Genomic DNA, 23,434 nt, shown 5'->3' with positions numbered 1-23,434 from the left:
AATTTGATGAATCTTATTTGCACTAGCATTTTACTAAGTATATCCCATTAATCTGTAAAAAATTTAATCTATCAACACTTGTACTTAACCATATCATTTCTATCCTAAATTACCCAAATTCTTTACCTCCTCTTTCTGTCCTTTTTCCCCAAATCCTTTCCCTCCGTCTCCTTCTTCCCTTACTTGACAGCAACGGTGATAAAATCCGGTTTCCTTGCTCCTTCTCCTCCCCAAATGCTTCCCTCCTCCTTCTCCTCACCAAATCTGGTTTACTTGTTGCACAGCATGTGAGAAAGGCTGGTCTGAGCTTCTTCTGAGTGCTGTGTGTGAATGGAAGGAAAGCTTCTTTTGCCTACAAGATCTGGAAGAAAGGCTGGTTTGGGCTTGGAAAAACTGAATTATTCGGCAGTAGTGGTGGAGGCGGTGAGGTGGTGGAGCATGGAGCAAAGTGACTAGAGTGTAGTTAAAAAAAAACACAAAATAAGGTGTACTCATAATTGTTGTGTTTTTCACTGAAATTTTTTAGAATGGGGTGTCCGTAATAAATATTGAGGTGCAAATAAAGTTCATCACTAATTTAAGCCTTAATCGAATAACTCATCACATTAACTTTGTAGTTTGTATACCTAAAGTGATCATTAGGCCATGGCTTATACGTGGGTTGGGTTTGAATGCTTGAACAAGGAAGTATTGCCCACTAAAGTTCTGGTTGGACTTGAGCCCAGCCCAAGGATGTATTCGGACACTCACTGTAACATGGAAATTTAGGAAAGCAAAGACGGCCAAGAACCATAAATATATGCCCACCATTTTTTTTTTTGATAAGCAAAATATATGCCCACTTAAAACCCTGGGACGACAACATGCTGCCCCTTCCAATTCACATGCAACAACACAACCACCTCTGCAATGCAAATACCAGTACGCCTCAAAACCAGTCAAATAATAACATGCACCAACCAAATCCCCAAAGTAAAACACAATTCACTGATCTCCTTGTGCCAGATGGTGAAGCAGGTCAATCCTTTTTATCTGTTTCCGTCGTTGCTTTCTCATCTTCGACATCTTTATCCTTTTTCGCTTCAGCAGGCACCTTTTCCTCTTCTTTCCCCTTGGTTTCACTATCTCCAACACTCAGCTTCTCAAGAAGTTCAGCAGCGGCTGTAGCGTCTTTATTTTCCTCTTTCTTTACTTGACTTTCAGCAACCTCTTGAACCTTCTCCATGAAGGTTTTGCAATCTGAATTAAAACAAGAACAAAAAAAAACCCAAGAGTGAGATTTGAAGACCATACTTCTAACATCTGTTTCCTGATCTTTACACCTAGCATAGAACACAAAAGGAACTATCAGAGATCTCTACACCATCTCTACTGCTTGGTCTGTCCTAGAACAGAACTTTTCATATGCTAATGACTGCGATTGTCAAGTTTAGCTGTTTTTTGGAGCCTAATCTTTTAATCAATATCAACTCTAATGCTGAAGAAAAAATCTGACGGGCACCAGCAAAAGACAAAAAATTTTGTGTGCTAATTTTACATAGAACTGATAAAAGAGACTTACCACTGGGCAACATTATTTCCCACAGCGTGGTATGGAATCCGGAAGCACCTCCTGAAGTTATTTATTTTTCACTTGGGAAGCAACTTGGGAGAAGATCCTTAGACTAAACAACCCTCAAAAGAAGGGCTGAAACTTAGCGAAAGAGATGTTATCCACACAAAAGGGGAGGAAAGTTAATCACGTTCTCTTCACTGTAATTGGTCAAGAAATATTGGGTAGCAGCTTGGTCTCTAAGGGGATAAACTGGGATGAGTAAACCTCAGCTAGAGGAGATAACAACATGGAGGCGGGTATGAAATAACAAGAGAAACAGAAATGCTTTACATTTCTTTCCTAGGGCTATGGGGCTGCTGTCTAGTTTCATGTGGAATTGAGAAGAATAATTTGGCAATCCATATTACGATTTACGAAGGAGTGAACATGCTCCTTTCCCTGACAAGCTTACAAGGCAAAAATAATAGGGCTACAATTGCAGCAGTCCCATGCATGACATTAGCAAATGCACCTATGAAATTAACAGTTTGTGTCCCTAGCACATTCCAAATCACATGTACCAGAGAATTAAATTTTTCATGTTTTTTGATAGACTCACAATCACCGAGGGCAGCATTAAAATTCTGACAATGTCCAAGGAGCTTAAACTTTGAAATTAAACAAGTACTGCAGCTACAAGGATCAAAAAAATCTTGCCTATAGGCAAATCCGCAACCCTGAACCCACTTAGACACTTGTATTGATTTTCTACCAATGAATCGTTACTTCAGGTTATATTCTAGAAGATCCATACATAATTGACTTTTACCAATAAATTGTTACATTAATTCCACAACAGCGAACCAGAATTCAATTTTGCGGCCCTTATTAAACTTTGCATTACACGCCGCAGTTCAGATGCATATTCCAGCTGCAAAACCCCATTTTGGAATGCTAAAGGATGCAAGAGCACAGACACACACAGAAACAAAAAAAAATAGAGAGAGGACCGACATTCTCTCAAAGCCAATACTCACAGGACTGACTCAGCAAGAATAGATTACTCGATGTATAATCATCAATAGACAATAATTCAACCAAATGCACAATGGAAGTCATGAAATGGTGGAAAACATAGATCTCTATAAGCCATTGGGAATAACGTTCTGTCACTCATTGTAATCAACTTTAATTCACAATTAATGGTTACCAATAATGAAATTGAAGTTGCAATTTTGTTCACGAATCTCCTCTGCAATTATTTCCATACAGCACATTCAAATACACTATAGATCATCAATTTCAAGTCTCTTAGAAAGCACAGAACATTTTTTTGTTACAGATCAATCAAATGCCAAGCCATAGATTGACAACATAAAAATTAAAAAGATAAATTCCCCCAGTCCTCAGAGATACATTGCCCATTCTATTTTTTCAAGGTGGTCAATAAAGAAAGGAACTAAACTCAATGCAATATCAAGCATACTGAGATTATCTACTACCCAAAATCAAGCAGTACAAAGTAAGAGAAAGCATGATGAAATAACACGTAAAAGTTAAAAACAAAATACTCACTCTCAATAGAAGCAAATCTAATGCAGAATAGCTCCTCCTTCAATTCCCCATCCGCAAAATCAGGTGCATGCCAGACACACGATTTATCACTCCCAGCGTGTGCTTGCACGGTCATTGTTGGAAAAACTGCAGAAAATATAATTTTGGACGTTAGAAAATTGTAGACAACGAATCACGCAGCCCACAAAAAAAATTCACTCCATGAAAAAATTGGAGACAGCATTTCAGATTGGGGAAAAAGAGGTACTCCATTCAGTCACTGAAACCTTCATTTATGTTTAGAACACATAAACATGCAAAGGAGGGAAAGAAATAAGGAACGAAACGCATTGGCATTAACATTGAACGGGAAAATTGAGAGATCCCTGCATTACTTGTCTAGATAAACAATACAGTAATTAAAGCACTAAAAAGTTCAAAATGATTCATGGCATATTCCCTCAGTTATCAAACTGTGGCAAATACTCGTAATGGAAGAAGATCGACTAATCCATATTTGAAAATTAGTAAAGAAGAGAGAAGGACGACCTAGATGGTTAGCGCAGATCTTTAGAGTCTTCGATTGGCGCATTACAAGCCGAACCTTGCCAGTCTCTTTGTGCTTCAACAGCTTAACACTTCCGGCGCCTCTCTCCTTCCACTGATTACCTTCTTTGTCAAATCGATACAACTTCGCTTTCCTGTAAAAATCAATCCACGCACAGACAAACACTCATAAAAATCCTGAAAACAGAACACAAAGCCCTAGGACTAAAGTAAAGTTGAGTGAGATGTATTGATTCCGTACAGATCTAGAATCGGATCTTCGTCTTCCTCGCCAGTGGTGACAGCCACTTCTTCGAGCTTGACAATGGGAGCCACCTGAGCTCCGGTGTCCTCGTCCTCTGCTGGCGCGTTCTCATCATCTTCTCTGTGATCGTCGCTTTGGTGCTGCACTGCTTCGCTACTCGCCATTGCTGGTCACTGCAGAATCTGGTAGAGAGAGCGATCGGAAAGTAGAGGGTTTTGGGTTGCGCGGGTATGGTCGATCTTTTTGGTAACCGAAAGAGAGTACGATGGCGTGCGAGGTGGGTCCCAATAACATTATGCGTGACAGGTGTATATGTCGTATTGTGCTTTGTTCATTTGGTATTCTCCTAAATGAACCGTAATATTGAGTACATCCCACTTTAAATAAACCTCAGATCCCATTTTATTCTTTTTAAAATTTTACAAAGTGTACCCCATAATCTCAGTCATTGGATCTCACCAACTGTTGAGATTAAAGAAAATTTTTAAAAAAATAAATAGATTCATCTTCAACCTAGCTTTAAGAGAGATTGAGGTTAAAACCTTGGAATCAATTGTCCTACATCCTTGAATGAAGAGACCGAAGGAGCAGCCTCCTAAATTACACCAGCGAATTAGAGGGACTAGTTCACCAAATAGCTTCAAATCCCCAATTGTTATTATGAAACCAACAAAACAAGGACCCTTCTATTCGATCCCTATGTCCCATCGATAAGAATATTGGTGCCAAAACGGTAAAGAAAGGAGGCTGTAAAGAAAGGAGGCCCATCCCATAGCTAGGGTACACACAATTTCAAGCAACTAAAGGAACCTGGGAAAGAGCTTCTTTCAGTCACCAACGGGAAGGAAGGAGCTAGTTTACGAGCAGAAAGAAAAGAGTGGACTGACTTACGGAAAGATCCAGATAAACATATCTCTATTGTTGTCTCTTTCTCGAGATCGAAGAGAAGACTTGGAGCTTGACTATGGCAACTAAAGCCTATAAAGCAACTCAACTATGGGCAAAAGGTGCTGCCTATAAAGTAGCTTGACTATGGGCCTCACAGAGTGAAGACTGGGAGCTTGACTATGGCAACTGAAGGAGAATGACAAAAAGAGGAGGAAAAAGGTAGGGTTGGCAGGGGGTGTGTATAGATTAGGGTTTTTGATGTTTTTTGGGATATATTTAGTAAAAGGTGGGGTGCAACTAAGGTTCTCATTATCCTATTCTTTGGAGTAGGACTATTTTTACCCCATGAGTTATTAAGTGCACCTCAATTTCTCGTCAAAAAACTCATTCTCAAAACACCCCAAAAGTCCCTATCATTTTTCAATCCCAACTATGTTTCTTCTTCCCTGAAACCCTAGATACCCAATTTGGTGTTGAAAATGGTGGAGATGGTGGAGGTGATGGTGTGAGGTGCTGCCATGGCAGCCATGATGTTAATCACCTCAAAATCGCATTCTTCTTCATGAACCCCCAACTCCTTCTCTCATTCTTCTGCCCCAAATCCATGGTTACTACTCGAGAGAAGCCTGGACTTCTTCTCGTTGTTTTGTGAAAAAGAAGGGCGAGATTGACAAATAAGGAGGCAAGTCAAGTAATGGAGGTAAGATTGACAAATAAGGACACATATATATGTATGTATATACCTCGTCTATTTGCTTTATTTTATGCTTTTGAAGTTTAGGGAGTTCAAAACCCCATGCCTTTGAGAAACAATTTGATTGTACAGAAGACAAAGATGTTTTTGGTGGAAAATGGAGAGGGCAGAAGCTTTGTGGAGGTTGAAGAAGGCCAAAGAAGCTTAGATTGTGGTGATGGTGGTGCTACCAGTCATGGAAAGTTGGAGATTTAGGGTTTGTGATTGGGGGTGCATTTTGTGTTTTTATTCCAAAACAGAGAAATGGGTGTATTAGTGAATCTTATGTTTTTAATTGGGGTGTATTTAATTTTTTTTGGGTGCATATAATGTTAATCATTCCTTGATTGTTTGTCAAGAAAATGGGGTAAAATAGTAAAGTGACAAAAATTTAATTCAACATTTTGAGGTTTCAAACAAAAAAAAAATAAATTATCAAACGAGAGGTGACTCAATTGGCAATCGACTGAGTTAGACATGTGTGCGTAAGGTTCAATATAGATGTACAATCGGGTTTATCAACAATTTAGGTGTGCAGGTAGAGACCCAATATTTTCTGAATTCTTTCAACAAAGATGTGAATTAGGAAGGATTGGTGGATGAAAATAAACCAGAGATTGAATCTTAATCTACCTCCCACTAATACATTTTTGTTATCAAGAGGTACATGGCATCTATAGGTTATTTGATTGGAATGAAATTTGGAATACACAAACTTAATGACAATGAACCATTTAAAAAATAAGCATATTCAATTGATATCGCTAATCTCTTATAAGATCCATTGATCAAAAGATCCAAGTGAATTCATAACCCGTAGGTTTCACAATCCCACATGATATGAAATTCTTTGCGTACAATTCAACAGATCGGATAACTAGAATACCAACTAATTAATGATTACGGTGTTAGTATTTACCAGAGCAACAGAGAGAGTAAAATAAAACTAGGGAGAGCAGCATTTCCTCTTTTTCTTTTGATTATTCTCTCATATCAAGTTAAACTGTCAAAGTCAGTCAAAATATGCATATCTAATTCGATGCATCCCGAACAACAGAAGGAAATGTCCATCCTACAGCAGTTTAGACATTGTCATACATTACATAATCATTTACAAGTTCACAGACCCTTCATCAGAAGAATCAAGTACCATACAAGAAAATACACAACCACTTCCTCTGGTATGAAACAACTCATTGACTAATCAAGAAAAAAAAAAGACTTAATTCACAGTTCCATGCTCACAAGAACATTTTGCAGCACAGGACAGGAACGTCAAAGCACTTGTACAAATCATTTACCATGTCAAAAGGCGATTTATAGCTAAATTTTTTATCCTCAGTTGCGAGTAATAGGTTTTAAATTTTAGTGCCTGCATGAGTAGGAAAGGAGACTCATTTAGGATTGTCAATAAACACTATTACTTGTTAACAATCATGACTCATAACTAACCAGTTGCAATGAGGAGAACAAAGTGGCAAAACTGAATAAAATGTTGTACAACAGGCTCATTCTTGTGATGCATCCATAGGCTCAGCTTCTGCCGATGCCCCAGGCTTGTCGCCCTTCTTACCTGCAAAAGAAGAAAAAAGCACTCTCTCAATATATACAAGACTAGAAAAACTCGATTCAGAAGAACATATGGTAAAATAGGCATTGTTGTATCTGTTTTTATCGATCTGTCAATAATCCATTTTGTATGATGTTCCTCTACAACTCACCTTTCTTCTTTTTTCCGCCTCCTTTCTTCTTTGTCTTTGTGCCCAAGGCCAACCAGGCCTTAATTTCAGGATCATCTATGGTTTTTGTAGGCTGCAGCTCTTGCAGAGGATGGGATGTTTTGGCATTAGCAAAACTGTGAATTTGATGTGAGCGACTAGATCACCTACAAAATGATCAACCCAAGCCCAAACATAAGCCGGGCTCAATATCATGGCAAAACCAAATAAACTAAAGGTGGCCGCACATTATCACCAGACTTCTCATGAAGAACAGGATATGGCTGCAAGAGTTCATGATTCACACATTCCACTAATCCCAAACGAGCCATTTTCTCTTCCAAAGCCCTGTTTAAGAAAAGATCCAAATGTTGAGCAATATGTGCAAGGGGAAAATACCAAAACACTGAACCATAAACAAACCTTGCAGAGAATGGCATGATTGGAAATTTCTGACTAATTTCACTAAAAATAAATCTGGAAGCTTTCATCTTCAAGCGATAGCTCTTGTCAACTGCCCTCTTGTAAATAGTAGTCTGCTTCTCCTCCAAGAGCTTGGGCTGCAGGGGAAAAAAGCAAAAACAAAGCATCAATTTTAAAGAATGTAAGAGGGAGATGTAGAACAAGAGATTCGTACGATGCTAACATTGACTCCATGATCACCTTGCCTTCACCTGTGCTTGCAACTATATCTACAGCATAAACTTCATTCTCCTCAAATTCTGCATCATCAATCCTGGTATCTGGACTAGAAACACTAAGTACGACCTTGTTCCCATCTATCACAAACTGCTTCAACTGGTGGCTAAGAACACCTTCAACAATTTTGCAGTCATAAGCAGCAGCAACCTTCTGAATTGCATCTGTTACATCTTTCTTCTGCAAAGAAAGGAGAGATTCAGTAAAAGGAGTCAAAGGGCTAACCGAAAAGCTTGAAGCAAGATCAATTAATAATATTCAAGACACTTAAGCGGTTCAACGAACAGAGAAAAAAAATGAGGAAAAGGAAGCATTACTATTTCTATTCTGGTTATAACACATCAAAAAATCATACTCTTGAAAACCAACTTGAGCCCCTGTATCCACTATAACACAATTTAATTTTTCATCTAAGCATCAAAACAACATTGGTATTTGTCCAGACATAAATTTATGCAGACGACAAAATAAATATAAAATTGGTATGGATGGACAAATTTCGTGTTCATGGCCCACTAAATGAGAAAAAATATTTCAGCTGAATTGAATGAGCTTTCACCAACTATATATAGATTGGTATCTACCACCCAAAACTAGCCAATTACAATGTCAGCAACAGGGAAAAGAGGAAACCAATAAGGAATTGATCACCTCGGCAAAGTTGCCTTTTCGTTCATCCCATGATTAGGGCTACCCGAATAACCATGTTCCACAATCATCAATTAAGGAGAAGAGACATCCGTGTACAATAAATATGATATAACTAGTGTCTCTAAGATATGAATCAATTAGTATAAGAATCTATTGCCCCCCAGTTATAACATACAAAACATTCTAGTTAATACATAATATAGGAGAAGCCTGCCTACTCTTACAAACTTCATTCATTACAGCAAGTGGAAACTGAATTCATTGCCCTTTTAACTTTAAAAGAAAGAGAAGGAAAAAACAGGAACAAACACAAATAAATGATGCTCTATCAGTGTAACTATGACTAAAAGCGGCTTCATTGGAGTAATCCATAGCCCAAGGCAGTTCACATCATGTGGAGATCACATCAAGCAAAGACAATACAGCATCAAATGAATGAAATGATTTATCTAATATAGAAAAAGCACACCTAGCCACCTAGGTACCCAGGGGGTATCTAGGAATGCTCTAACAACCATTACAATATAAGTAAAGAGAGTAATGTGAATGGCAGGCCTAGAGCTGACATTTTCAGAAACAAAAATGCACTAAACTATCATCACTAGCAACTTAGAAAAAACAGGAAATCCCACAACCATTTTCCAGAAACAGTACCAAGAAAATAAATCGAAAGCATCATTATTCATTAATATGATGCAAATGATATATCGGTTTAACCAGGTAATAGGTGTGATAGCATAGGATGTATCAACCTACAGCAGAACTGGAATGCCCAACAATATTGGCAACAGGGAAAAGAGGAAATCAACAAGGAATCGATCACCTCGGCAAAGTTGCCAGCGACATGTCAAAAAATGACAAACTTCAGGAAAGCATCATTAAAATGATGTAAAAGATATCGGCTTAACCAGGTAAAAGGTATGATACCATAGGATGTATCAAACCCATAGCAGAAGTGCGGAACTGGAATGCCACTCAAGCTTTATCAAATAATCCATTGTTTTGTAGACGACAAAAATAAATCTACTAAGAAACCTTCCTAAACTCAAAAGATCCAAAAGAAAAGTCAAGTAGATATTTAATTACAACACATAAACAACATAAGAAGGAAATCTTCAATGAACCGTAGCAAGAATAAAAAAAAGACCATCCACTGAGCTCTCCAGCCAATACAAAGCTAGCTTAGATCCCAAGTGTTGCTCACACACCAATCTGACACAACTGTTGTCGAGGTTTCTTCTGTTGGCTGAAACACAAACATCCCCTATTAGAGTAACTATGACATTCAAAAACTTCATTTGGATCTTAATCCTTAGCGTATAAAAAATTATCATCATTTAGGGGATGCTATCACATCAACTATAATAACAATTCCAAACAGTAGAAATCACAGAGGCTTCTGTCTTATCAAAATAAAATATAAATCTCACTGACACAGGTTTTCTTTTTTGGATCTTACCAACACAGTTAAAGTTTGTAACATGTGATCTATAGATATAGTCTAATTTAACTCTACCAGGTAGCATGTCACCATCCAAAATAAGGTAAGACCAGAGACATGACGATTTGCACAAAAAAATACCTTCTTCCCTGGCCTAACAAGCCTCATCGCGACTTCGACAGCAGTATTGACAGCTGCAATAACATCTACAGCTTTCCCTGTAACTGGCCCTTCTTGAAGGACATGGGTATGTGCAACTACAGCAATGTACCCATCAATGTGACACCCCATATCTCTGCAAATAAAAAACATTAGTAATTATCTACCTGGCTAAACACTGATTGTGTAAGCATATACACACATCAAAGAAATACAGTACACAAGCTTGAAAATGCTTAAGGCTTACATTTTCACCAAATCACCTTCTTCCAAAACTATCTCATCACTGGCAAGTGGTGAGAAATGGCAAACAGTGTTGTTTACAGAGATGCAAGTAGGAAATGCAACGCCCCTTTCAATCTTCCTCTTAACATTCTTGTACATGTTACCTGACTGCCTTAAAACACAATAAAACAGGACTCTCAATCCAAACTTTAAAAAAATTTTCATAATACAAGTCGCGTTAATAAATCAACCTCCATTTAAAATAAGACCAAAAATGAAAAGAATAAAAGACTTACTCTCTGATATATGAATCACCCTTCTCACAGACGTCAACAACCTTTGCCTTTGGCTTGCATTCCCATATCACTAACTGTAACGCCTCTGCAAATTTTCCCAGCTCAGCAAACAATCCAGTAGAATATTACAGAACTATACTACAAAAACTAATTACATAAACCGAATCTTCGACAACCACCAATATATATATTGGGTGTCTTTAAGCAAATGCAATGCACAGCAATAGAGAGTGAGTGTGTAACTGTTAATGATCTCGGCTGCGCTCTTATACTTGGTGACGACCTCAGGAGAAGTGAGATCCAACTCCTTCTCCTCCCTTTCATCGTCCGACGACATCCTTTCGGTATGTGTGAATATCGCGACTCCTGAAACAAATATGATAAACGAACTCAAGATCACGATGTTAGTAACCGGAAAGAGAGAATTTGATGAACATATAAAAGAAAACTCACAGGAAGTGTTGACGGCGGTGAATGTTTCGAGCGTCTGTTCGGCGAAGGCTAGGGTTTAAGAGGGATAAGAAAAGGTGGTAGGAGAGCAAACCCTAAAGTGGCACGATGAAGCTAGGGTTGGCGTAGCGGACCAGACGACGGCGTTTGCATTTATAGGAGTACGGTGTTCCTACCGCTGACCCTATAGTTTTGGCTTTAGTAGTGTTATGTACTTCATATAGTGATAGTCTATGAAAGTCCAAGTCTCTTAAATAAACTCTCAGACTTGATTTGGAAGACTTCGTATTGATTTGGAAGACTTCGTATGATATAAAATTATCCATTATCGGGTGTTTGAATGTTTTTTAAAATACTCAGGATAGTATAACTTTATACAAAAATAATTCTTATACGATGTCGATCGTATAATATTAAAATATCTCTAACTCATTTTTATTTTATACGAAGCACTTAGTATAACTTTATATAAAAATGGTTTTTATACGATGCCAACCGTTTAATATTAAAGAACCTTTAACTCGTTTAGTATAAGAGATAACATATCAAATGATAAAAAAGACCCTCAGCCTCACTTTAATTGAGAGTAATTTAAACATATTACTACAAATCTTATACTATACAAGCCTAATATCCAATTCTTTCCAAACACAGGATAGAATTAAATTATACATCAATTTATACAAGGATTAAATTATACATTGGATAGCAATATTATATTATCATATATGGAGCCTCAAAATATACGTTAGATTTAAAAAAAAAATTACATATTTGGAATCAACACTTAAAGCTCTTTCTAACAAGATCCATTGTCAATAAGTTTTATGGGGTGGATCTTAATTCCATTATTTTTTTCAATGGAATTTCAAAAATAATAGATTCAAAACTAAAATAATAAATTTTATACTGTACTTCAAAAAACAATGAAATTTATATTAAAACAATAATTTTTGAATAATAAATTCTGAAATAAAAGAGTGAAATAAAACTATTCCATTGATTTAATGAATAGAATAAATTCTGATGAGCTACATATCATTTTCGTTGGGCTTTAATTACATGACGCACCACTGCGTCTTTATTTTGCTTGCTTTGTTTTTAATTTATTTTGTAACCCCCTTTTAGCACAATTCTTTTTTCTTTTCTTTTCTTTTTCTTTTTTGAGAGAAAAGAAGACTTCATTAAACAAAAGAAAGGCTGCAATCAGCAGCAATAACATGGACAAGAAAATCTGGGCATATGTCAACCCAGTTTCTGCTCTGAATACATTGGATTCCCCATTGCTACCGCGTTGACTGCTTTTGTTTGCAGCTCTTTTTACATGACAACAACTAACAACAGCAAAATGAGAAATCCTTGGCACTTTTAAGACACAATCCAGCTTCTGAGAGGTTACTGTTTTCGTTATTTAGCTCCACAATGACCAGAAGAGAATCTCCTTCCAGAATGGACTCACAGTGAAGATCCTTGGTGGAGAAACTGGTGACTCAGAGCTGCCCTAGCTGCAAGGCATTCGGCAAAGAGCGGATTTGGAGGGCCCTTCAGGCGCGATTCTTTCAAATTGATGCACGCGAATCCAAACTGTGTTCGTCAAGCCGAACATCATCTGATTCTGCTATGGTAAACCAGAAATTAAAATCAATAGGAAAGACAGGTTAGAAAGGCCATCAAGACATGCAAACAATACATCAAATTCCAGACCCCTTTTTTATCCATAAAAAGGACCGACTTCATCAAAGAACATTTCTAGGTCCTGAGCCATTTGTAAGACAAAAGACCGATGGCAAACAATTTGGTTTTGCTTGTAGAGAGAGACGCCTAAACTCATGGTGCCTCTCAAAGTTGATTACAACTTCCTCACCATGAAGTAAACAACTCAAGATTCCAACGTCTGATTCAACTCAAGATTCCAAACAAAGCATGCAACTTAATTTGCAATAAAGAAAACATGCAAATAACTTTTAGCGAAAAGAATTTGATGATTCATTTCATTGCCTGATCTGAAAATTGCCCTGGCCTAGAAAAAAATGAAATGAAACCCCAAAAGACTACATCTACTTTGATGTATCAAATAAGGCATCGGCATCGGTCCACAAAACCAAAACTACTTGGGCAGAAACATTAAACAACTTCTGAATCTGATTCATGCTTGGAATGAAATTAACTATTATGAACCATAACAAGCAAAACAATGCAAATACCTATAAGTGCGCATTGTGAAGATATCTCCTCTCGTAAAATCCAGTAACTTGGTCTGCCACAGCCCACATAATAGCCTGGCCAGGTGGGATCCTCATGAGACGGGGTAGCAATCCTTTCCACAAGGTGAGAAGCCCTTCCTCAGCATATATTGTTCTGATGGCATGGAACATACCTTTGTACTTCAGCTCACCCCCCTCTCGACTTTGAGCCATCAGCCTTGTTTTAACAACATCAAAGGGGCCTGTACACACTGGACCTGCCGTTCCAGCTAGAAATCCTGATATCATAGACTGCCATGGTTGAAGTACTTTACCGTCACCTTCATGTTTCTTCCACAACAATATATCAAATGCATTTTTTGCAGTAAACATGGCAGCCTGGTTTGTACCATTCCGCATTACAGTAGGGGCTGCCCCTGCCCAGAGCCCAAAGAAGCCTTCCTCACGGATGATCGTACGAGCACAATGGATGGGACCCTTGTATTTTAGAAGCTCAGGACTTAACCCTCTTTGTTGCTGCAGTCTTATTTTCACTACCTGCACCAGCCAAAGAACCACCAACTTACAATTGATTCACATTTTCTTAACAAATTCTATAGATGCCGCTAAATTCAAATTCAATCTTCATGGTCAAACAGCAAGGGAAAATGAACACCAAATTCTCAGCAATATGAAACGGCAACCATTTTTTTCTTGATAAGTATAAAACGGCAACCAGTTTATCAATAAAACAGACGATATAAAATATGCTGCGGTTTAATGCTCTCCACGAACTTTGCTCATCAAAGGTAGATTCACTTTTATTTCTCTATTGGGGTTAAGGAGTAGAGATTTTTATAACTTATAGCATTTTGTAAGTGGAATTTATTTCAACAACAGTTCATCATAATTTTTTCATCAACTCCTATCTGACGAAAATTTACAATTGTTATCTGAAATGATCATTTCTCTTCATTGTATGAGGAGCAGCAATAACAGATTGAAGAACAGAGAGCAAGAAGACTAATTTATTTAACATTTGTGTTGCACCACTATATAGTTAAAAGCATCTACATCATACTTTAACATTATCCAGCACCTGTGATAAAGAGTAGGTAATCAAGAAATTACAGTTTAGCATTGACCACAAACGAGGTTGATACTATATTAACCCTCCAATGATAAAGTCAGTCATTTGTACTTGACAAATGTTCGTAAAATGATAGATAACTAGATGGCACCATACTCAACAGATGCAACAAAGAGAAGTTCACACAAGTAAATCCAACTCAAATAAGAACTTGAGAAACACACCACCCACCCCCCAACAAAATCCTCTTCTCAATTCCAACAATGAAAGCCAAAGCACCATTGATGCAGGAGAGGTAAGGATTTTCTTCGATGAGTTCAGGTAGGGAAAATTGAATGACTTCACGTTAAGAACTTGCATGTCAGATTTATGATCAGTACAACACAAGAATAGGGTGGCACTTCGGTCAAAGCAAGCTGAAAATTTGTAGAAAATTAGAAATTGTCCAAGGCGAGGATCTTAGTGATTCCATAAATAGAGACATGAAAGATGAAAACATGAATCACCCCTCTCATCCTTCTCCCTCGATACTCTTACCTCTTTATACTATCAACTATTTCACTCCATTGTCAAAAAACGTAATTCTTTTATCGTATTTGCTATTCAAAGAGAATATTGCTACTAGTTATCATTACCTACCACATATTCTCAGAAATCTCTAGCCATATGACCACATAGTCAAGTAAAGTCACCAGACTCCCGCATATTCAGAAACAAACCTCCAAAACAGAATTATCATTGACAAAAGAGTCAAGAAACTAGGTAGCGGGAAGTTCGAGCTAGAACCAACTTTAGTGTAGGAATTCTAAGATCAACGTTTTATAGATTTATCATTGATTCGTTATTGGAACAAAAATGCGTGGCAACTTTCCGATTTCAAACTCACAATATCTCGAGCATGGAAGAAATCCTAATCCCAAATTCTTGCGAGCCCAACTACAGAAATGCAACACCAAAAAAAATAAGGAACAAAATTACAATTAGAGTGAATAACATTCTATAATTCCACGAAGAGATGGAAGGGAAAATGCCTAAAGGCACTAACCTCAAATGGAGTAACGATAACAAGTGCCTCAAGAACCCCAGCACCGAACCCGGCCAACAACCTTCCCTGATTGCTGATATTGCCGGTCTGCGAGTCCTTAAACGCAGACTGCAGCACCGCATTGGATCCCATGCGTAGCGAGTACTTTAAGGTCAGGTGAGTCGCGAACGGTGTCAAACCCTTCCACAGTGCCCGCACGCCCTCCGTGCGAACCACGGTGGAGCCGCAGTGGATTATACCCTTGTAAGTCCTGGTACGATCCAGTTGAAGCCTAGTCTTAATAACATCTATAGGCTGCAAGCAACACGCCTCCACGATCCCTCCCAACGACCCAGAGACCGCCTTAATGTACGGTGGGATAGATTTCTTGGAATTCGCATTGGTGCTTCTAGTGTTTTGGTCCGTCATGATTTGCGCGAAGTTAATTGGCGCAAGAGTTGCTCATTTTAAAGAAGAGAAGTTGGGCAATGCTTCTCTTCCTCTTCTTCTTCTTGAATGTCTTCTCAGCGTCTGCGCAGCCGAGGTTAGGAGTAAAACTGGATTTTTTGACAACTAATGGGTGATGTTTACCGTTGGTATTTGAAGTGGCGACTGGAATTTCTTGGACCGTACCACAGAGATTTAGGCATCCCTCCAGACCAGGCCCATATCGTTGGGTTGGGCTATCAGTAGCCCAACAATAAGCCTTCCAGAAGTCAAGAGCAAAATTGCTTCATCGGCCCAGGATTCGAATCAGCCTACGTGTACTCACGGTAACCCCCTACGCTACTCTTTCAAATTCTTTAATTATTGCCTCAATTTCCACTGAAAGATCAGCAACTTGATATATCAACTGTAAAAGTTTAGATTGAAGCCTTCGAGCCTATTGTTTACTATCTTCTTTGATCGTTGGCTTGCCTTCATTCAAAATACTTGAACTTTTAACTCCTCTTGTCCATTTACTCGAGATAAACCTTTCCAGTATTATCATCTCAATTTTTCTTCACCATTAGATGTGAATTGTAGACTCTAGAGAATTACGAAACCTTCAAATTCATTAAAAAGATAAAAATAAAAATGTGATGTGACTCCAGAATTTTAAACGAATTGTGGAGCCCCCAAATATACTTGTTACATTTTCAAAAGATGATGACTATTTGCACTTCTTACTTAACTAAGTACACCCAATTCTAAATAAACCCTAGCAAAAAATATAACATTTATGAGTACACCCCAATTTTAGTTTTTTTTTTTTCAAATTTAACAACCTGCACCCAATAATTTCAGCCTTTGGATCTCGCCGAAGGCTGAGATAAAAAAAAATTTAAGAAAAAATAAAAATAAAATTAGAATTTTGTTGCTCGTCTAAACCCTAACCTTGCAACCCATCTTCTGCGCTAACCAAAGCAGCTAGGCCAAAAGCTTCTCCACCGACAAATTCCTCTCCATCTTCACCTTCCAAAGCCGGCCTCACGCCCCATCCCCCAACTTCCGAGCCGACAAATTCCCCTCCACCTTCATCATGTCATCATTGCTTGCTCCAGGGGTTCCTAATCAGTGCATCTTCTTTTGCATGATGAGGTGACTCATCAGACTCAATAGAGACAGGAATCATGGCAGGTTCTGGCTCATGAGCTGATGGCTTCTTCATATCTTCATAATTAGAGAGGACTTTCTGGATCTCATCATTACTCCGACAAAGGGTCCGTCGAAGACGGTGTGGGGAGTGAGGGTCCGGCGTTGTAAGGGAAGAAGGAGAGAAATGAGATGTGGTAGGGTCAGTTGGAGTGTTATTAGATTGAGTTTTTTTTAGATTTTTGAGGTGTACTTAGTTAACTCTGGGGTGTAATTAGTCCCCATATTTTCAAAATAACTTGCAAGGGAAATAACAAAACATTCACTTCCAATTAGGGCTGTTAAAAAAACTACCAAAACAGAACCGATTGGTCGATTTTTTCAAAAGAAAATTTACACATTTCTCCACTAAAATCGAACCAAATAGAAAAAATCGACCAAAAATCGAAAAAAAACCCGACAAAACCGACCTTTTGGTTTGTTAAATTTATGTCAAAAAACCAACCGTTAACACCCCTACTTCCAATGTATTAAAAAAATTTCAAAAGTTATGGATCTTAATGTTTTTTTGTCTCAGTTATCACAAATGCTGAGATGGACGCAAATGATTTTATATGAATCATGTGGGATATGTGGGACTCACAGTTTCACATGGATCATGTGCGTCAATCTTAGAATGCTTTTGGTATGACCATTTTCTATTTTCCTTTTCAAAAATGTAAAAATTGTGTTTGGTTATCATTTTCATTTTTAAAAAAAGGAAAATTCGAGTGCGTTTGGTTTAGAAAATATTTTGTATTTTATTTTTATTTTCTAAGAATAGGAAACATGTTTGGTTTAAAATATCAAAAAACTGTTTTCTATTTCTATTAATCGTATTATGAGTGTATTCATGAACGTATAATTTTTTATTATAACAGATAACACGTTTTTATTTTTTAATTATGGATTGTTCATGATATATGCTATTTGTAAATTTTTAGATAGGTGAGACTGATTTGGTTTAATTTTGTAGGTGTTTGAAACATATTTCATTTGAAAATTTACGGTATATTAAAGTATGATGAAACATATAACATTGTGGGGAAACAGATAAAATTTCAATAGATCCAAAATAGACAACATATAAACATATCCAAAATAGATCCATCAAACCAGAAGAAAAATAAAATACAAAAAAGGTTCACATATAATTTCAGCATATCCAAAACAAATATAATATATTAGCATATACAGAACATACATATATATGCTAATGACAATCAAAGGACGACTTTTTCATTTTCATTTTCGTTTTCTATTTCTATATAATCTATAGATCAAAAGCTCTGCATTGAAGATCTGTCTCTGTCGCAAGCAAAAAAAGAAGAAGCCCCGATCTCAGTGGCAAGGAAGAAGAAGAAGAAGCATTGATTTGTGTCGCAAGTGAAGAAAGAACAAGAAGCACCGATCTATGTCGCAAGCGAAGGAAGAAGAGAGAAGAAGCACTGATCAACAAAGAAGAGAGAAAAAGCAGTGAAAGAAGACGAGAGAAGAGGCGCCGATCAAGGAAGAAGAGAGAAGAAAGAGACGGAAGAATGGAGAAGCATGTTTCACTGTTTTGTAATACAAACGTATTTTGGTGAGTTACAAACTTTTGTCTTTATTTCTAAATTTTTGTTTTGATGTCACATCTTTTCCTTTTGTGTAAATCCCCTACTTTAAATGGTAAACTCTACAATTGTAAACGAATAATAGTGTCTCCAGATCCAGACAAGATGGGAGTTTTGGGTTCCTTTGCCGTGACCAAGTCTAGTTTAGTTTTAGTTTTTTTTAATCAGGTAATCCATTGTTTTCACTAACGCTGTCGTTGGAGAAAAACTCTACAATACGTGGTAGTCTGTTCGCTTGCCAACTCGCAATTCTAAGAACTTCAATTCTGCAAACAATGCTTAGCATAAATGTAAGAAAAATAAATTCTGCAAAACCGTGCAAGAGGGAAAAGAACTAATCTCGTAGTAAGAATCTTTTTCCCAATCATTTCATTTATTTTGTCAGCCAGCCAGCCAGCCAGCCTAAGTACTCCCAGAAAACCATTGAGAGAACCAATATGGGAGAAATGCCCCAATAAACTAATCTCACATCGTGAAGTTTACAGGAAAATTCTATGAATATGCCTAAGTTTTTCACCTACATTTCTTTCGGATACAATCATGTGCACAAAATCGAAAGCACATCTACAGTATCAAAGTTATTCTCAAAAAATCTGGAAAAAAAAAACATACATTGGCAGAATGAGCTACTTTTTGTATTGCTTTATCTCTTTAATCACACCATCGGTAAGTGAATCGACGTTCTCATTCTTCCCAAAGAATTTTACAAACTTCATCTCTGGAGACATCAGGTACCTGCAGACGATGAGATGAACTTTGTTAGACAAGACTTCAACGGCAGCGCCGTTAATCACAAAAGCTGTTTGGTTTCATAACCGAGCAGGAAGAGAACAGCTAGCAATTCTCTACCCATGACATGATAAAATCATGCAAAAATGTGTGAAGCAGACTCATGCAGTAAAAACCAACATTCCTTCACCAGGAAACTAAAAGCATCCCTAGAAAAGGGTCAAAGAGCATCTAGCCTGAAATGCATTTGAGGGGAAGCTTCCACAAAAGCAAACAAGTCATACTGTCCTAGGGTACTTTTGGCTTACTCAGCTATGTGCCCTACAGTCTGAGTATTTGCTCTAGGGAGGAGACTGATAATCACTATTTTGCAAGAAAAAAGATATGCATCATGACAGGGAAAAAGCTTACTGTATACTAAAGACCATCATAGTGCGGAAATAAAAGCTTCAATTTGCAGATATGCAACATCCAGTCCATATGTCTCTTACTGCATATAGCTAAAAGGATCGTCCAATCGTTTCAACATGTGATGCCTATTTTTCTCTCTCTAAATTTGAACATATGATGCCTAATGTTGTGATAAACAACTTTGCCATGGGCTCAAAGTTTTCCCCATTGAGAAGTAGATGTAAGTTCTTTTAAATCACGTGCAAAGTTAGTTAGCACACGTTACAAATTAACCACTTTCTATGAAAATAAAAGAAAAGAGCCGATAACATTGAAAGCAAAAGAAGTATTTGAAGATTAATTTGTAAGACATTCATCATTTGACATTATAAAAAACGTCAGCACCACTACATGCCAGTTTCAGAACAAATATGATAATAGTAGTTTACTTACATTACTATGGAATGATCAACAAGATAATCTGAATCTTCCTCCTCCGTCTTCATAAAGTAAACTCGATATGAACGGGCAACTTTCTTTATCTCATCCATTGTCCCAGTTAACCCAATTAATGTTGGATGAAATTCTAAAACGTAAAACAAGGAACATACATCTTACTTTTCTCAGCAGTCATAACTAATACACTAAATTTAACTAGCATAATTGAAAGTCCGGCAGAATTACCTTTGACATATTCACGCACTTGCTCAACAGTGTCTCTTTCAGGATCAACAGAGATGAACACGGGCACAATATCTAGCCCTGATTTTTTCTCTAGAAGCAATGGAAATGTAAACACATGAATATTACAATCACTAACAGATGATAGTGCAAATGTCCAATCTCATCAACTGAAATAACATTTCCGAACAACAGCAAAACAAAGAAAAGGTATGCCATGACCAACTTTAAAAAGTTATGAGGGGATACTCTCTAAATAATTTCTTATCTATGGTACATGCAACAGGCAAACGAAACATTGATCCAGAACCACTGAGTACGATAAACTTTCATCACAATCTAACATCAATCACAGAAATTATGAACATCTTCGTCTTTCTTTTTCAGAATGGCAAATCACGATTATCTCTTATAGAGCTTACTTAACAATTATAAGACAACATGTTATATCAAAGAGTTGGTGTGGTTAGTCACTTGTACAAGCCAATATGATAAGACTCCCAGTAATGAAACCTGCTAATGCAACCTCTTCTCTAACTCAAAAATGCATCAAGTTCAATAAACACTGGTAAATGCTGGTCCTGCTTTCATGTCTTAAACAGACAGTAACATCAAGACACTATTAACAGACAACTAAAGTTTTTTCAAGTGTCAGGAATACATTAATTAGATTGTAATTCCAGGACAGGAACAACAGAAATAAGATTCCAGTTAACAAATCCTAGAATGTTGTTGCTGAACTATACGGAATCATTAAATAAAAGATTTCTGCATATCTACTAAGTACTAACTACTAAGACATACTTTGCTCCACAACATAGATCTCTCTCTCTCTCTCTCTCTCCCTTTATATATATATATATTGCAATTTTAAAGCCATTAAATTCCATTAAGTAGAAAGAAGGGTTCCATAACTTACTTATTTTGTCAACCGCATCTGCAAGCTTTATTAGCTCGTCGGGGCAAATGTCGGGGCAATGAGTGAAGCCGAAATATACCACTGTCCATTTTCCCAAAAAGTTTTTCTCTGTTACATTCTTCCCATCATGATTAATGAGATTAAATGGGCCCCCAATGGCAGCTTTGCCTGCAGAGGGTCCCTCTTTCACTGCCTTCGATGCATTATTTATTCCTGTATCCATGAAATTTCAACCAATTTAGGAAAATTCCAAAAAATATGTATAATGCTACAAGAAACATAAAAGAGTTACTGATATGATCCCACTGAGAGATAATAATATGAAAAACTAGAAGCATAATTAGCTAAGGGGATAGGTGGTCTTGGCTTAATCTCATCCTTCGCTCCTCTCCAAATTAAAATGAGATATTCATCTCTCTCCAAATTAAAAGTGGGATTCTAGTTTCTATGGAATACTTCGCAGAAACCACTAAAAACATAAGGCCTTTCTTTGGTTTTGACAGAATACAGCCCCAATAATGCATAAATGTTGCACATAAGATGAACAACATGTGAAATTTACTTGTGTTTTAGCTATGTCACAAATATTTAGACAGCAAAATCAAGCAAGGATGTCAATATGACTATTGAAATAAAACTATAATCTCAATGTAACCCAAGTATTTATCATGATAACAATAGAGGCAGCAGTACTAAGATGATGATGTCAGCTTCTTTGTTTAATCGCCAAAAACAATCTGGTGAGGAAACTCAAATCTCGAGCAAACGAAAGGGGTATGTCCATGTCTTCAACTATTAAAACCATCACAATGGTCCAATACATATGTTGAAAAACTAAACTGACACGGCAGTAGAAACACACCAACACTATTGTGCATATATTAGATAACTCCTAGGTCATTAAAAAACTCGACTAAGACAATGGTGCAGGATTGGCACTCTGGGACGCATTGGGACAGAGACAGTTTTGAGAAATCTTCACTCTAATACAAGATAATATAGTACAAATTTTTTAATAACCATGAGACATGCAAAAATAGTGAGCATCAATTAACCAGGTAAGAGCAAAAATATCCAAGATAACAGCGAATAAACCTCATTTCACAGCGAAAACTAACAAAAGGTGCAACTCATAATAGAAGTCTACCTTCAATATATCGCTTCTTCTCCTTATCAAAGTAGTACAAAATTCCTGCCCCCGTTGCAAGAAGCAAGAGAAAACTCAACCATGAAACCGGCTGCGAATGGCAATCAAATCAGCACAGAATTTTCAAAACAAATACGTCTTACAAAGAAATTTTAGTTAGCAAAAGAATTACACAGAGAATTTTACCCCGCCACGGATAGGCTTCCCAGCACCACCGCTCTGTTGCGATTCTCCAGACGTTTCGCCTCCATCAGATTTAGTGTCAGTTTTATCACCAGAATTTTCGCCACCATCGGATTTAGTAGTGAATTTATCAGTAGTAGTAGTAGCAGTGCTCGACACGAATCTTTGATAAATCGCAAAAGACTGAAATCCATTTCTCGGATAGATGCCCTATAAAAAATCAAAGGAGGAGAGAGTGTGATCCTAGATGCATTTCTGTTCTGTCACTAAAACCGTCCCCAAAGACAGATAATTCTGCGAAAACATCTCTAACAAAAGAATGGAGGACAAAGCAGAACAAACCGATTGAACTTGAGGAAGAGTTCGATGCCGGAGTTCGTTCGAGACTGGCGAAGAAACCGTCGACGATGCCCATTGGCATAAACTGCGGTAATAAATTAACCGACTAAGATGGCGAGCACAATTGGCGTTTCTGGACAAAGCAGCCGCCATTGTAACCTCTGCCCCCAATTTTGATTGTTCCTACCAGAGGGGATATGCAGGGTTTATCATTTTGCTTCTTATTTTTGCGACTGAAAAAGAAAAACAATACAAAAAAGGAAAGGGCAGAGGGTCCAGACGAAAGTCGAAACGGCCCATTGGGTTCACAATTATCCAGCAGCTATTTTTCGAGGATCTGGGCCTCCATAATTTAAGAGTATG

At 37.4% G+C, this 23,434-nt stretch overlaps 3 protein-coding genes and 1 pseudogene across 3 annotated transcripts; all 4 read right to left on the bottom strand.

Annotated features, from left to right (window-relative positions):
- Positions 1 to 782: 782 nt before the first annotated feature.
- Positions 783 to 4,169, bottom strand: LOC119999101 (ran-binding protein 1 homolog b-like). Its single transcript, XM_038846622.1, has 4 exons — positions 3,897 to 4,169; positions 3,638 to 3,789; positions 3,110 to 3,235; positions 783 to 1,239 (listed from the first exon to the last, which is right to left on the bottom strand). Exons 1-4 carry the CDS (start codon positions 4,061 to 4,063, stop codon positions 1,019 to 1,021), a joined length of 666 nt encoding a protein of 221 aa, XP_038702550.1. The 5' UTR covers positions 4,064 to 4,169; the 3' UTR covers positions 783 to 1,018.
- A 2,400-nt stretch (positions 4,170 to 6,569) lies between these two features.
- Positions 6,570 to 11,293, bottom strand: LOC119998411 (annotated as a pseudogene).
- A 1,024-nt stretch (positions 11,294 to 12,317) lies between these two features.
- Positions 12,318 to 16,033, bottom strand: LOC119998371 (mitochondrial succinate-fumarate transporter 1-like). The gene is made up of 3 exons (XM_038845691.1): positions 15,478 to 16,033; positions 13,364 to 13,900; positions 12,318 to 12,774 (listed from the first exon to the last, which is right to left on the bottom strand). The coding sequence occupies exons 1-2, from the start codon at positions 15,883 to 15,885 to the stop codon at positions 13,364 to 13,366; spliced, it is 945 nt and encodes a 314-aa protein (XP_038701619.1). The 5' UTR covers positions 15,886 to 16,033; the 3' UTR covers positions 12,318 to 12,774.
- Positions 16,034 to 19,073: 3,040 nt separating this feature from the next.
- LOC119998306 (protein SCO1 homolog 1, mitochondrial) lies at positions 19,074 to 23,343 on the bottom strand. The gene is made up of 7 exons (XM_038845602.1): positions 23,075 to 23,343; positions 22,736 to 22,942; positions 22,550 to 22,640; positions 21,403 to 21,615; positions 20,487 to 20,576; positions 20,256 to 20,388; positions 19,074 to 19,418 (listed from the first exon to the last, which is right to left on the bottom strand). Exons 1-7 carry the CDS (start codon positions 23,222 to 23,224, stop codon positions 19,310 to 19,312), a joined length of 993 nt encoding a protein of 330 aa, XP_038701530.1. The 5' UTR covers positions 23,225 to 23,343; the 3' UTR covers positions 19,074 to 19,309.
- Positions 23,344 to 23,434: the final 91 nt, after the last annotated feature.

The sequence above is a fragment of the Tripterygium wilfordii genome, chromosome 5 (genome assembly GCF_013401445.1).
Source record: "Tripterygium wilfordii isolate XIE 37 chromosome 5, ASM1340144v1, whole genome shotgun sequence".
In the NCBI taxonomy this organism is placed as follows: Eukaryota; Viridiplantae; Streptophyta; class Magnoliopsida; order Celastrales; family Celastraceae; genus Tripterygium; species Tripterygium wilfordii.
The sequence above is the reverse complement of the archived record's forward strand: the minus strand, read 5'-3'. Positions and strand labels throughout refer to the sequence as shown.